Source organism: Choloepus didactylus, chromosome 8, assembly GCF_015220235.1.
Source record: "Choloepus didactylus isolate mChoDid1 chromosome 8, mChoDid1.pri, whole genome shotgun sequence".
In the NCBI taxonomy this organism is placed as follows: domain Eukaryota; kingdom Metazoa; phylum Chordata; class Mammalia; order Pilosa; family Megalonychidae; genus Choloepus; species Choloepus didactylus.
Window position 1 is genome coordinate 1,541,637 of NC_051314.1, and position 14,680 is coordinate 1,556,316.

General features: G+C 52.7%; 1 protein-coding gene across 1 annotated transcript; it reads right to left on the bottom strand.

Moving 5' to 3' along the window:
* Positions 1 to 5,183: 5,183 nt before the first annotated feature.
* Positions 5,184 to 8,795, bottom strand: LOC119541662 (palmitoyltransferase ZDHHC3-like). Its single transcript, XM_037845759.1, has 3 exons — positions 8,571 to 8,795; positions 6,952 to 8,020; positions 5,184 to 5,281 (listed from the first exon to the last, which is right to left on the bottom strand). The coding sequence occupies exons 1-3, from the start codon at positions 8,793 to 8,795 to the stop codon at positions 5,184 to 5,186; spliced, it is 1,392 nt and encodes a 463-aa protein (XP_037701687.1).
* Between the last annotated feature and the right edge of the window lie 5,885 nt (positions 8,796 to 14,680).

Here is a 14,680-nt window from a genome sequence, read left to right on the forward strand (position 1 = left end):
CACAGAATACATGCACACACATACACATTCACACACAGCTGCATGCAACTTCCATGTATACACATGCACATATGAAAATACATGTATGTGCCACACAAATGTCTATGTACACGCACACTCATATATGTGCAGCACAACACAAATGCATATGCACATACCCACGTCCACACACACAGGCTGGCAGCCCTGGGCACGTAGTGCAGCTCAGGGGGAGGGAAGCCCCCCACCCCTGCAGGAGCCCGCACTCCACTCCAGCTGCCGCCCGTCCAGCCAGCCACAGGTCATGTTCATTGCTTCCCAAGGCCCTAATGAAAACCTGCCAGTTGCGAGAAGAAACAGCCGTGTAACCGTACAGAGCAAAGAGCCCATCTCCCCAAGGCCGAGGGCTTATTCACCATAATTTATAGTTGTATTTATATCTTGATTTCATTCCGAGAGCCAAGAACTCTGGCATTTGCATAACTCTCCCACGTAACACCGCAGAGCCACCCCAGGGAATGCGGCCCATCTCCTCCTCATCAGGCCTGGCCGGGCCTGGGACGCGACAGATTGGCAATTTGATTAGAAGATGGAATAATGCTGCAGTGAGAGCATGTAATTTATTTAAATGGAACAAAATGTGACACGCTATCGCTAAAACCCAGGACTACACCTGTAGGAGCTTATTTGACACAAATTGAGATTTCAAGGTTTATAGATATTGCAAATGAAAACTCCCCATAGGGTGTCAATAAGAGTTCATTGGTTCCTTTTATTTGTTTTAAGTTAATCACAAAGTAGGAAAAAAATGGGTTCTATGTTTTGAGGGCTTTTTAAATAAAATCATTCTAAGAAGCGTATATTTCTTCCGGAGATATAATTAAATTTCCAAATTGCAGTTTCCGGCTTTCCCCCTCTGGATTCAGCATGGTGGAAGGAATCTTGCTAATATTCAGGCACCGGAAAAGTTGCAGTTCACTTCTTAGCCTTCACGTAGACCCCAACAGGGCCAGAGCACACTCAGGAGCCACAGAGCGTCCTGGGGGGTGGCAGGTGAGTGTCAATTAGGAGCCAGCCTGCAGCTCTCCCACCACCTTTCTTTCCCTTCTCTTCCCTTTCTCTTCTTTTCTCTTCCTGGTGAAGGACAGAACCATTTGTTAACAGCCAGCCCTGGGTTCCTGTCCATGCAGATCTCATGGTTAGCTGTTGTATCAGCTAGCTATTGCTGTATAACAAACCATCCCAACACCCAGCCACTTGAACAATAAACATGCATCGTTGCTCATCAGCCCCTGGCCAGCTGGGTGGGTCTTCTGGGCTCAGCTGGGCTCAATCCTGTGCCCATGGGCAGCTGTGAGTTGGGCAGGCAGTTCTGTCCTTGTGGCTGAGTCCTCTCACCCTTTGGGGGTCCGTGGGAGCAGGCTGGTCTAGGATGGCCTCAGCTGGGACAACTGGGGTCTTCTCTTCCCCATGTGCTCTCTCACCCTCCGTCAGGCTAGCCCATTGGTCTCACGGCACAGCAGCATCTGAGAGGGCGGAAATGTGCTTGGCCCGTCAGGGTCTGGGCTCAGACCTGGCACCATGTCACTTCCACTGCAATGACGGACAAAGCTGGTCTTGAGTCTGGCCCACATTAAGGGGGTAGTCGGCTCCCTCTCCTTACAGGAGGTGCTGCAAGGTGACCCTGCCCAGGGCGTGGCTCCTGGGAGGCCATTCTTTGGGTCATCGATGCAGCCAGTCATCACAGCCCTGCACATGACTGTGTTCCAGAGCCCCCATTTCCTGACCCTCAAAATCAACCAGCCACTGCTGGCTGTCCGCCTGCTCCCACATCTCCTTTCCCCCAGACAACGTGTCCGACCCCGGAGCTGCTGACCAGGAGGCTGTGTCCACCCTGGGCCCTGGCCCTCAGCAATGCCCAACTGACTGGGCCCATGACCATGGGGCATGGAAGGTGAGAGTTTCAAGGCGTTCCAAGGCAACTGCTTGTGAACGGCAGGCAGCTTGCTGCAAATCAGACATTAGCCTGCTCTGACCTGTCCTTCTACAGAGTCCATTTGCTGGAAGCAAGGGCCTCGTGCTTGAGCAAATTGATCTGTGGCTTGCATCTCCCCATGGTGCTCAACGTTGGTCTAAATCTGTCATGGTGACTTCACTTAAAACCTCCTTGCTGTAGAACTTTGAATATTCTCAGCATTTTAGGAATAAATAATTCTTTCTGATGGGTAATCAGTAACCCCACACTTAAATTTAATTTCCTGAATCACATATAATGAGAAGGCATTAGATTCTGCTTTTATGAGCTTTTTATTAGACAGCTCCTTCAGTGTTATACCTTTTAACAAATCAGTATTGCAGACGTGTTTCTCGTTAGGAGCCATTTGGATGAATATGTGCTAAATTAACCCAAAATATTCATTTCGGCTTCTCAGCTGAGTGGTTTTATATTAAATGTCAATAAACATTTTTAGTTTGTGTGTTTAGCATTGTGGGTTTGAAAACAAAAGTACTTTAATGAGTGTTCCAGTTTGCTAGAGCTGCCAGAATGCAAAATACCATAAATGGATTGGCTTTTTTACAGGGGGTTTATTAGATTACAAATGTGCAGTTCTAAGGCCATAAAAGTGTCCAAACTAAGGCATCGAGTGGTAGACGCCTTCTCTGAGGGAAAGGCCGATGGTGTCCGGAACCCTTCTGTCCACTGGGGAGGAATGTGGCTGGAGTCGGCTGGTCCTTTGCTCCTGGGTTTCATTGCTTTCAGCCTCTGATTCCAGTGGCTTCCTCTTCAAGCATCTGGGGGTCCTCTCTCAGCTTCTCTGGGGCAAACTCTGGGCTTCATCTCCTAGCTCAGCATCTCCAAGCATCTCTCTCAGCTTCTGTGTTGGCTCTGAGTGCTCTCTCTGTCCCTGAGCTCTCTTAAAGACTCCAGTGAACGAAACTAATCCAGACCCCCCCAATCAGGCCCACGCTGAATGGGTGGGCCCACACCTCCATGGAAATAATCTAATCATAAGGTCCCACCCACAACAGGTCTGCCTCCCATGAGAGTGGATGGAAAGAGCATGGCTTTCTGGGGGCAGAATAGTCAAACCAGCAGTGACAGGCACCTTACTGGGGGAGCAAACATCCACCACCTTTCAGTCAGGAGATTCCTAGGGAAGAGGTGCACTCCAGGTTTTCCCATTTGGAGAGTGAACCCCTTCAAGAAACAGTTTCGGGCCAGCCTTTGCATGCAGCTGACAAGCATCTCCCTGAAATCACGCTGACTCCCGGGCATCACTGTGCCAGTTTGAATGTATTATGTCCCCCAAAAGCCATTATCTTTGATGTAATCTTGTGTGGGCAGACGTATTAGTGTTGATTAGATTGTAATTCTTGATTGAATGTCTCCATGGAGATGTGCCCCACCCAACTGTGGGTGATAACTCTGATTGGATGATTTCCATGGAGGTGTGGCCCCACCCATTCAGCGTGGCCTCAGACAGAAGGAGCTCACTGCTAGCTGCATCTGAGAGACACATTTTGAAGACAGCCATTGGAAGTTGACACTGACATTTTGGAGAACACCATTTTGAAACGCAACCTGAGAGCAAGTGGACACCAGCCACGTGCCTTCCCAGCTAACAGAGGTTTTCTGGATGCCAATAGCCTTTCTCCAGTGAAGTCACCCCATTGTTGATGTCTTACTTTTTGGAAACTTTATGGTCTTAAGACTGTAACTTTGTAACCAAATAAACCCCCTTTATAAAAGTCAATCCATTTCTGATGTTTTGCAAAAGGACCGCATTAGCAAACTGGAACAATCGGTTACACTGTTTCCAGACCTAGGAGAGACTTCCCCCTCTGGCTCCCTTGTTGGAGGCAAATATTCCAGGAAATCAGCCTCCGAGGCTTCACCCTGGTTTCCCTCTGACCAGGGATGTTTCTGTGGCAGCCCCTCCCCCGTGCCTCAGGGTGGGGTGGGGGTGCACAGGGTGAAAGACAGACCAGGACAGCCTCCCGTCCTGGGTTGGATTGGCAGTGCCGGCGCAGACCTGAGTGGACCCCCAGGGTCGCGGCTCCCATATCACTGAGGGAGGGGCTGTGCCAGCAGGCAGAGCAGGGGGCAGCGCCTGGCATAGCAGGGAGGACAGGCGGCTGCACACACGTCGGAACCTTCTGTTTGGAGTGGGCAACAGAAAGAAAAGCTGCTCTTTCATTGAGCTTGGTGGTGGGTACAATGAGGTCCTTTCTGGGGTCACCCCTCAAATGAAAACCCGTCGGGAAGCAGAGACGGGGCACGAGTTACCAACACCAGCAGAAACGGAATCCACTGATAACGCCAGGGGAGGAAGCAGACGTGAGGGTCAGTCTCACACCAGTGGGGACATGGACAACTGGACGTGGCACTTGTCGGCAGCTCTCAGAGGTGGAGGCTCCCCCTTTCGGCCCTGGGAGGCCAGACCTGCTCAGGTCCTGCAGAGAAGCTCAGGCTGGATGGTGGAGGCAGGGAGTTGGGGCCCGGTGTCCCCGCTCTCCCACCATCCCCAGGAGCAGAGCCCTCTGGCTGCCCGGGAAGGAGCACAGATGCGCACAAGCCCAAGGGAGACCGGAGGGTCACCGCGGACTCGCGAGCCGGTAAGCACTTGTTGCTTTGAGCTCACGAGTTTGGGGGCGGGCAGCCTAGCCTCCTGCCCCTGTTTGAGCACTGAACCCCAATTCCTGGACTGCACCCAGTCCTGCCCCCCTGCATCACTCAGCCACATCCACTCACCACTGAAGCCCCTCTCTGTTTCTGGCACCTGCATTTTTTCCAACTTTGCTTTCAAATTCAGGGATGAGTTTCTATCTTTCTCTTCTCCAGGTCGTCTGCGTTTGGGAGGATGGTGGGAAGGAGATTTGGGCAACACCTTTTCAACAAGCTCAAGTCTCTTTCACTGGGAGAGGACCCCATAAACCCCTGGCATCGGAACTTTCTTCTTTCTGTTACAGACAGACCTCGTGGAGGCTGTGTCTGCTCCTGCTGTTTTCTCGTCTGTCATCCCCTCCCCACCTACCCAAAGCTGCGACTGTCCTCGCGGCTCCTCCCACAGGTGGCCTCTAGGGGCACAAGCCAGACCTTCACCTGCTTGACCCGTAGCGGTGTTCAATTCTGCCTACAGGGACCGACCTTGGGGTCTCGAAGGTGCCATCGGCCTCATCTTCTCCCCGCTGTCCTGACAGCATCACCCTGTGTCGGTGCCCATCTTCCAAGAGGGGGAGTGGGAGAGGCCGCTGGGCAGCTGGAGAGATGTGGGACCCCAGTGCAGGTCTGACTGCTGCGCTGGGGGGAGGGGGAGGGAGAGAGGGAGAGAAGGAGGGGAGGGAGGGGGAGGGAGAGATGAGGGAGGGAAGGCGCGAATGCCTCGCTACATAAAATCCACTTGGAGCAACCAGTGGAGACTTCGCCCTCCCGTGGGAAACCCCGCGTTGGAGCCAGCACAGCACCAAACCATGAACCAACAAACGGCGGGAGGCGCTAGCCTTGCAAGTCTTTGGAGCCACTGAAAGGGAAAACATCCACCAAAGCAGAAGCCTGGATTAGGATATAAAATGGAACAGCTACTCTAGAAATCAGTTTCTTATAAAACTAAATATGCAACTTCCATTATGACTCAGCAATTTCACTTCTGGGTATTTATCCCAGAGAAGTGAAAACTGATGTTCCCACAAAACCATGTACACAAATGCTCATAGCAGCTTTATTCAAATAGCCCCAGGCTGGAAACGACCCAGATGTCTGTCAGTGGGTGGATGGTTAAACAGCCGGAGGCATGTCTGAGTCAGGAAAGCGACTCAGCAAAACAGGGAACCCACGATTGACACATGCATCGACTTAGGTGGGTCTCCAGGGAATTGTGCTGAGGGAGACAGACAACCTCAAAAGGTCACATACTGTATAGTCCCAAGGGCACTGGGATGAGCTGTTTGTGTCTTGATTGTGGTACTGGACACACACCCACACCTGCACATTCGGTAAAATTGCACAGAACTAAACACACAGATGCAAATGAGCTCATGTGAAACCGGTGACATCTGAGGAGGGTCAGCGGGGCAGACGGAAGCCGTGTCTTGGCTGTGCCCCTGCACTATAGATCTGCAGGGTGTTGCCCCCGGGGGAGGCTGGGGGAAGGGTATGCAGGGTCTCCCTGTGTGATTTCCTACAAGGCGTTTCCGTCTACTATGATCTCAAGATAAATAGTTAAATGAAATCCCAAGCCCAGATGCTTTCTCCGGTGAGGTCCACCAAACTTTGGAGGAACAGATGGTGGCCATTTTCTGCAGGTTGTTTAGGAAACAGAGAAGAGCCACAGCTCCCCTTCTCATTTCATATGGCAAGTGCACAAAATACAAACATTAGGTCAATAAAAGACAAAAATCTGTAGGCCCATTTCATTGATGAACATTAATGCAAAATCCTCATATAAAATATCAACTCACCAAATCCAACCGATAATGCAAAACCATGCATGAAGATGGGGGGGAGGTTATTAGGAATGGAAGGATGGCTCAAAATCAGATAATCCATCCACATGATTCACCCCAATAACAGACCAGGAAACAATCATATAATTACTTCAACATATATAGATAACATTTAATAAAGCTCAGCACTAATTCACAACACTTTATTAACAAATGCAGATTTTATCGTTTTCCATATGAAATTACTGAGAGTTTTACAAGGAGCAGACCTCTGGAAAGGTCTGGCCCCATGAACTTTCTAGAGGCAAAGCTCAGCTTATAGAGACATTTCCTGACCAGAACAGAAGAGACCAGGTAGTGTTGGTCTCACTGGCCTTGGAAAAAAGGTCTCTGGCTGAAGTTTGTTGATGTTGCGTTTTTTTCCCCTAAATGCCTGTAAGCGAGGTCCACCGAGGGCAGTGTGACTCGGATCCTTGTCTGAGTGGGAATTCTAGGCAGCAGACCCTCAGGCCACGTCGTGGTGCCCACCTGCATTCTGAGGCGCCGGTGAGGCAAAGGGGCTGAGCCAGGCCAAGGAGAAGCTGGGGCCGCAGACGGCCTTCAGGTTCATCCACCCGGTGCTTCTGCGCCCCCGGCCCCTCTCCCTCTGCAGCTGCTCAAGTCTCGTCCGGTCGGTGCAGATGGCGTACATCTGGGTCCAGAACATGACGGAGGCGAAGAGCAGGCCCTTCAGAGCCACCAGGAAGAGGACCAGGACGGACAGGCGCGGAGAGAAGGAGCTGTGCGCGTCCCACTCACCGCGTGCGTAGCTGCGCAGGACGGGGATGCCCAGCAGGAGCAGCGCGTGCAACGAGGCCAGCGCGATGTACAGCGTGAAGAGCACGAAGTACTTCTGGTTGTCCTCGCCCACGCAGTTGTTGACCAAGGGGCAGTGGTGGTCCATCTTGCGTACGCAGCGCCGGCAGACGCGGCAGTGGTGGGCGCGCGCGGGCCTGGCGCTGCTGCAGCGGGCGCACCAGGACGCGGCCGGCGCGGGGCCCGGCGGAGGCGCGTACCCGACGGGCACCGAGCCGGGGTCGCTGAGCATGGTCCGCGCGTGCGACGCCAGCCCCAGGAAAGCCAGCAGATGGAAGAGCGCGCCGTTGGCCACGCCGTAGGCCGCGTCCTCGGACGGGATGAGCAGGTCCTCCAGCAGCACGCCCGTGGCGTACAGCACCAGCAGCCAGGTGCCGGCGGCGCACGCGATGCCCAGCGGGTCGCACACGAACCAGACGCGGCGCCGTGGGGCGCCCGCGGGGACCCAGGCAGGACGGCGGTGCGCGGCGCGAACTCGGGCGTGCGCTCCAGGCATCTGTGCGCCGGGACCCGCGCGGGCATCGTCCGGGCCTTCAGGCATCTCCGAGCCGCGGGCCGCGGGCCATGGACCTGGGGGGCGGCCCGGGGGCTGGCTGCCGCCCCGGCTCCTCCTGCGGCCTCCGCCCTCACCCCGAGGGAACGAAGCCAGCGCCTCGCGGCGTTCTAGAATGTGTCCTGAGACAGGGTTTGTGAACTCAGAAAGGGGTGCCTTCGGGGCTTCCGCACAGCAGCTGGCCTCTCCCTGTGGGGCAAGGCGGTGCGGGGACTGCCCAGGAAGGCCGTGGGCACCAGGGAAGGCCTTCGGGGAAAAGCGGGGAAGGGCGGGGTACTGCTTTGCTTCCCACACCTCATTCAGTCCTCCCAGCACCCCCGCGGGATACACACTTTCACTAGCTCCGTTTTACAGGTGGGGAAACTGAGGCCCGAGAAGTTAAGTGAATCGCGCTAGGTCCTATGGCCCCAACCGCTGCCTCTGGTCCAGAGCGTGGGATTTGCCTCCACCCTGCCCCGGTGGGAGCGTTTCTGAGACGGACGGAGTGGTCCCAGGCCAGAGCCCAGGCCGCGCCCTGCTCTGTCCCAGGAGTGTCGGGGTCTGGGTTGAGTCCCCCACGAGACATGCACGGTCCCCATCCGGTGGGTGGATGAGGAGCTGTTTGTAAATAGGGTCTCTGAAGGTAAGAACTGCAGTGTGGCTGGAGTCCTTACGAGCAGAGGATGTGTGGGGCAGCAGGGGACAGGCTGGGGACAGGCGGGGGACAGGCGGCCCAGGGACCAGCAGAGACCGAGCTGACCTCGGGGAGGGTAGCCCGCTGGCACCGCTGTCCGGCTCCACAACCGCCAGACATGACCTTTCTGTTGTGAGCGCCCCGGGGTGTCCTCAGCTTTGTTCCCTCAGCCCCGCAAGTGAATCCACAGACCCGGCTGTGTCGGAGGAGGGGCTGGGTGGGTGACGTGGAGGACCCTGTCCCCCGCCTGGTCCCCTGGGAGGCAGTGGCGGAGGTGGCCGTGCCCAGCATGGCCCTCAGGCCCGAGGCAGGATGGGCCGGCTTGTTGTTTGCTTGTTTTTAACTGAGGATCAAACACGGAAAACTTAAAACTAGGTCCCAAGCAATCACGGCCAGTCACCTCTGGAAGAGAGAAAAGGGAGTTCTCAGGAGAAATCAGGAAAGGCCTTGGCACAGCCTGAAAGCGGCCAGATCCGAACCGGGGTGGGGGGTGGGGGGTGGAGGGAGGCAGAGAAGGGGGAGGGAGGAGGGACGGAAGGAGGGAGAGGAGGAACTCAAAGCAGCCTTTGTGACCACAGACACATTTTGTGCCTCAAAATAGTTTCTATAAGGGGATATTTTATTGTTTGAATATTTTTAAGCACTCATCATTGAAGCTCTTTGGGCTCAAAGCCATTTTTAGAAGTAATTTTTGGATGACTTTTCCTATCCAGTTATTTGCCTATTCCGATTTTCTACTTCTTACACCCCTTTTACAAAATTACACTTTTTGCAGGAAGTCACGCATCTCACTGAAATTTGCAAATGCACCCACGGAATTGTGCAGAGTAGACATTGCACTAAGGAGTGCACGCATCTGCAGTTAAGCACGTCTGGTAGCCGAGAGTGTTGTGTAGCCTTTTCCACTGATTTTCATATTTTTTTTAGTTTAATGGCATAAGTGTCAAAGAACTGGCCACTTTTCAAAGAACCAGGGAAAAAAGTTCTTCTAGTTTTCCAAATCATTCACAAGTGTCTGCCGCCCCCCATCTCTCTGTTCTCATAACTCTGGGAAGCTTGTTCTTAGGTTGCCTCTTTTCTTGTCTTCGTATTTAATAATTACTGCACTTAAACTTGGGACTATACCCTTTATGTTTCCTTTCACAGACATCCTTATCAATTCTGAAAAGTTTACTATTTAAAAATTTGTTTTCCTTTTTAAACAGAGAATTATTCATGTATGCAGTTTAAAATTGCATAAATCATCATTTTTTTACCTGATTCATTTAAAAACATTTTTTGTGGTATAGTTGTACTGTCTTCAGACAATGAGACTTGTAGTTCTGTCTCTTACAGTTTTTTTTCTTGTGGCCTTATGGTCAATTTTTGCAACTCTTATGAATTTTGGAGGAAAAGTGTGTTCTGTGTCTATGCATGGTATTTATTCAATCAATCTTCCGCGTCATGTTATTCAAGTTTTTCTACAACCTCATCTATTGTTGTTTGTTTGAACTTTTGAAGATTGAGTTGCAGGTTAAATTCTTTCATTTTAATTGCTTTTCTGTCAAATTTGAGAATATTTTTATTAGCTTTGCCTTATATAAAAATTCCAGTGCTTTGTTATGAGCACATCTAAGTTCACTAAAGTGATTTCGTTATTTGGATTGTACCTTTGTCTGTATAAAATGAAATGTGTTCATTCCATTTACTGCTTTCGCATTGAATTATATCTTGGAAGTCCTAATACAGCCGCCCCCACTTTATTTCAGCCTGTGCTTGCTCATGGGTTCTTTCTTTGTCCTTTTGCCTTTTTAATCACTCAGTTTATTATTGTGGTTCCTTTTGGCAGCGGCGTAAATGTGGATTTTGTTTTGGGACCCAGCCTGGGAGTCCTTGTCTTCCCTGGTCCTTCAACAGCCTGGAAAGCGAGGGCCGTGACAGGCTTCCCTCATGGGTCAGGCCTCAGCCGTCCTTATCCTGCCCTGAGACTTGAAGATTACGATGGTTTCCATGGAGATGTTATCTCAGCTTCCTTGGGAGACCGAGGGGCACGTGCTGGCTTTGAGGTGTGGCCTCATCCCTTGTGCCACAGGGCCCGCTGCACACCTGTCTCGGACCTCACCTGCTCCCAGCCTGCCAGGCGGACCCCCCACCCCTGGAGCAAACGCTCTGCCCAGCTGGGCTCGCCAGTGCCTGGCCAGCACGAGGGGCGGGGGCACGTCCACCCCGTGCAGGGGCAGCCCACAGGTCGCTTTGCCCTGGGCAGCGTCCTCTCTCTCCTCCCACTTACCTGACCCTCTGGCCCTGAGGGCTGGCGTCGGGGTGGGCCTGGGTTTCTGACACCTGCTCTTTGTGTTTCTCCTCTGGAAGGTGAGTGCCCATCATCGGGGGTTTCCTGGGGAAGGAATTCCGGACAAAGCAGCAACGCCAGCAGCCACGTCTAGGACTAGGGCAGTCATCCCCTCGCTTCATCCGTTTGTCCCTGCAACAGGGTCTGTGCTACCTGTGTGTGGCCAAGGAGGTGGACATTCGGCTACAGATGATAATGCAGCTTAGTTTCTCGAGAGGCCTCTGGGCCCCTGAGGCCCTTGCCCTGCTGGCGGGTAGACCAGATGGCTCCCTGGCCTTGCTTCTGGGGGTGCCCTGCCTGCGGGATCGGGACTGGCCGGGGCCCTCAGCTTCTGCTCCCCAGAGTCGGAAAGGAACGGGCTCGTGGAGAGCAGCATGGCTTCTTTCTGATTCTCATCACCTTCAGAGTTAAAAACTTAGAGTCCCCTATGAAAGAATTAAGATTAATAATGAAAAAGGATTTAAAAATATATGTGTGTGTTTCTGGCCCTGCTGTGGGTTACTGTCTGGAATGTAAGTATCTATTTATGAGGGAGTATATTCTCCATAACCTGCTTATAAATAATTTCTATGAAATAAAAATATACAGGAATTAGGTTTTCCAGGCAGTCCCCAGGCTTCTGAGCATCCAGAAGATGCCTGATGATTTATAAATACATAAAATATTCATGTGTCAGACACGGACTTGTGACTTGGTCTGAGCTGCAGCGTCCGGGTTTGGGGGTGGGGTGCTGGCCCCGGGTGAGCTGGACTGGCAGGGACGTCATGGACTCAGGACTGCTTGCTCGTCCTTCTCTCCGGACCTCGGTTCACAGGGGTGTCGAGCCGTGGGGAGACTGACCTGGCTCCTGGAGGTGTCAGAGGTCAGGGAGAAGAGCCTGAAACGTTCAAAGCAGAGCTCAGGGTTTGGCGGACATCAGGCAGCCAACGCCACCCGCACCCCAGCCGGACATCCAGCTGCCAGCAGCTGCGTCTCCATCTTTGCCTGGGGGTCGTTTCTGGCAGATGGGGACCCTCAGTTCACATGCGTGGCAGGCTGGAATTGCTGCAGAATTAACATCTCACCTCCAGCGACCTTCAACCAGAGAAGGACTGCTTTTGGTGTGTAAATACCCCAGCTCCTCACACCCCAGGGGACATGGCTAAGATACAGGTGTTCTAGAAGGTTCTCAGTGCCCCCAGGGTCGCCCCCTAGGTTCCCTTGCTGGCTGCACACTTTTCATTGGCTCTTCCCCTGCCTTGTCTCACCCCTCTGGGCCTTCCTGGGGTCACATCCGGAATCAGCTACTTGCACTTGGATTCCTGTCTTAGGATCTGCTTTGGGGGAATCCAGCATGAACCAGGGGATTAGTAACAGTCTGCTCTTCGCTGGGGAGCACGGGAGCTACCCTCGAGAGGGGGGTTCTCCGGGGCAGCCCCCAGGCCAGCAGCAGCTCTATTACCAGGACGTTTGTTACAAATGCAGGTTCTCAGGCCCCACCCCAGGCCTGCTGAATCAGGAGGTTGGGGCATTGGCCCAGCGACCTGTGCCTTGGCAAGCCCCCCAGGTGACCCTGATGCACCCGCAGGTGAGGAAGCCCCTGTGGAGAGTGTAGAGAGCTGAGGAGGGTCAGGAGGACGGCGGAGGAGGGTTGGGAGGATGGCGGAGGTAGGTGGGAGGACCGCGGAGGTGGATCAGGAGGATGGCGGCGGTGGCCTTTCTTTCCCTGTGGGGCCCATCAAGGCTGCCCTGAGGAGGTTCTGGACACTAGCCACAGGCCGGAGCAGTGACTGGGCAGAAGGGGCCCTGGGGAGTCAGCGGTGGGCACAGCCTGGGGGACGGGGTTGGAAACCACCCAGGAGGTAGGTAGAGTGATGGGACGGGCCCGAGAGGGTTCCCAGCTTCTCTGTTGGGGCCCCAGTGGCGGGGAGGGAGCTGGCTGGGGGAACAGTGGGGAATTCGATTTTGGGCTCGTGGGACACGTGTGTGGAGGTGCCTGGAAGGGTTTGTCAAACTCAGAGTGATCCGGGCTGGGTGGGGACAGTGTTAGACGAGAGAGGGGTCTTGAGCATCTTGTGCATGAAACCTTTTGTGTACTTAAGATTATTCCCTTGGGACAATTCCCAGGAGTGGAATTTATGGGAAAAATAATAATGCAACTTAAAAAAAACTTTTATATTATCAAGTTCTTCTCTGAACAGTTCCCCCACTGTCGGCCTCCGGCTGTGCATGAGACACGCCCGTCTGCTTCTCTCTGGCCCTCACGGGGTGTGTCAGCACGTGCTTGTGAGCTCACCCGGGCAGCGGTCGCAGCGTCTTTCTGCTGCTTGGTGTGTTTTCCCCACAGGAAAGATGCCCACACTTTGCCGGCGAAGACGGTGGCGTGCAGCTTTCTCCCACCCTGTTGTTTGCTGTCTCATCCTGGTCACCCTTTGTGGTGTTGCAGAATTTCACGTCGCCAGCTCTGTCCACCTTTTCCTTCGTGATGTCACCGGCTGTGTCTGAGCCTCAACCACCTTTCCCCCGCAGGGACGGGATAAGTCTTGGGTTCTGCTCTCCAGCTTACCCTGGATTTTGTTTTGGTGCCGGGGCGAGGTGAACAGAGGACCAGAGGCAGGTCCAGACTGTCTCCCCTTCTCCTAAAGCAACCAGGACAGAAGACAAAAAAGGGATAAGGTAACGGACCAGGCCGCAGCATTCCGTTTCTCCTCGCACCTGACTTTGGATGCTCTTGTCTTCTCACTGGTAGCGCGAATTGTCAATTAAGCTAAACACGAGGGTCATCAACAAAATAGTTATGAATTCTTGAAGTAAATAAAGCAAAGTAGGAAAAAAGTAAAGAGATGCGAAACACCCCCAGAAGGTTTACATTAGCTGTTCAATAATGCTCTAAAGTGACATTTGAATTAATCATTGGGGAAACTGGCTCGAAGCAATTGTGTTTGAGGTGAATTGATCTCAAGTCGTCTCTCTGTGGCTTCTATCCATTACCCAAGTGATACACCCAGGACTCTGTACACACACACACACACACACACACACACACACACACACACATTCATGCTCACACATTAACACCACACACTTGCACACACAAATCACACGTTCACACACGTTCACGTACAGTCTCACACCCACACTCACACTCACTTCCACGCACACACACGCATATCTAAATACACTCATTCACACACACACCCTCACCTGCGTACACCACTCTCAGAAGTCAGACTCACAGTGCTCATGCACACACACATGCACATACACAGTTCACACACACACATGCTCGCACATCACACACATACACATGACATCCTTGCACACCATACTCAAAAGTCACACACACGCATTCACACTTACACATTCTCACACACCACACTCACAGTCACTTCCACACACTGACACAATCACATACAATCCTGCATGTGCATACACACTCACACTCACATACACTCACACGCACTCACACTCACATGCTCCTATGTGCTCACACACACATGGCCTCACACACCAAACGCACAGTCCTTCAGACACACTCACAGTCACATGGGCTCCACACAACGTCCTGCCTGTGGTGAGCCAGTTGATTTGCTGGGATAGAGTTTAGGCTCTCACCCGTGGGGCCTGTGGGGATTTGGGGCAGTCAAGAAATTACTGTTGTCCCGTATTTTTTGATATAATTAATCTCTAACATTCGGATGTATCTTGCACTCTCTGATGTATCCTAGCTTAATTGGAAGCATCAAAAATTTATTAAAGATGCATTGGATGACAGCTTAGATTTCTGAAATGTCAGAGCACAACCCTTGGCACATGAAGTGGATCATGGCAAACTTGGATGATGACTCTGAGTGCCGCCAATATTTAT

What these genes read in the sequence shown, in the direction of transcription:
- LOC119541662 (XM_037845759.1), bottom strand. Translation starts at nt 8,795, where the DNA reads ATGCTGGGCACGGCCACCTCCGCCACTGCCTCCCAGGGGACCAGGCGG. An exon ending in AGCGGGCTACCCTCCCCGAG is followed by an intron (nt 8,021 to 8,570) that starts GTCAGCTCGGTC and finishes CTTGCCCCACAG; the next exon opens with GGAGAGGCCAGCTGCTGTGC. An exon ending in ACCGGCGCCTCAGAATGCAG is followed by an intron (nt 5,282 to 6,951) that starts GTGGGCACCACG and finishes CCCTCCCCCCAG; the next exon opens with CGCAGCAGTCAGACCTGCAC.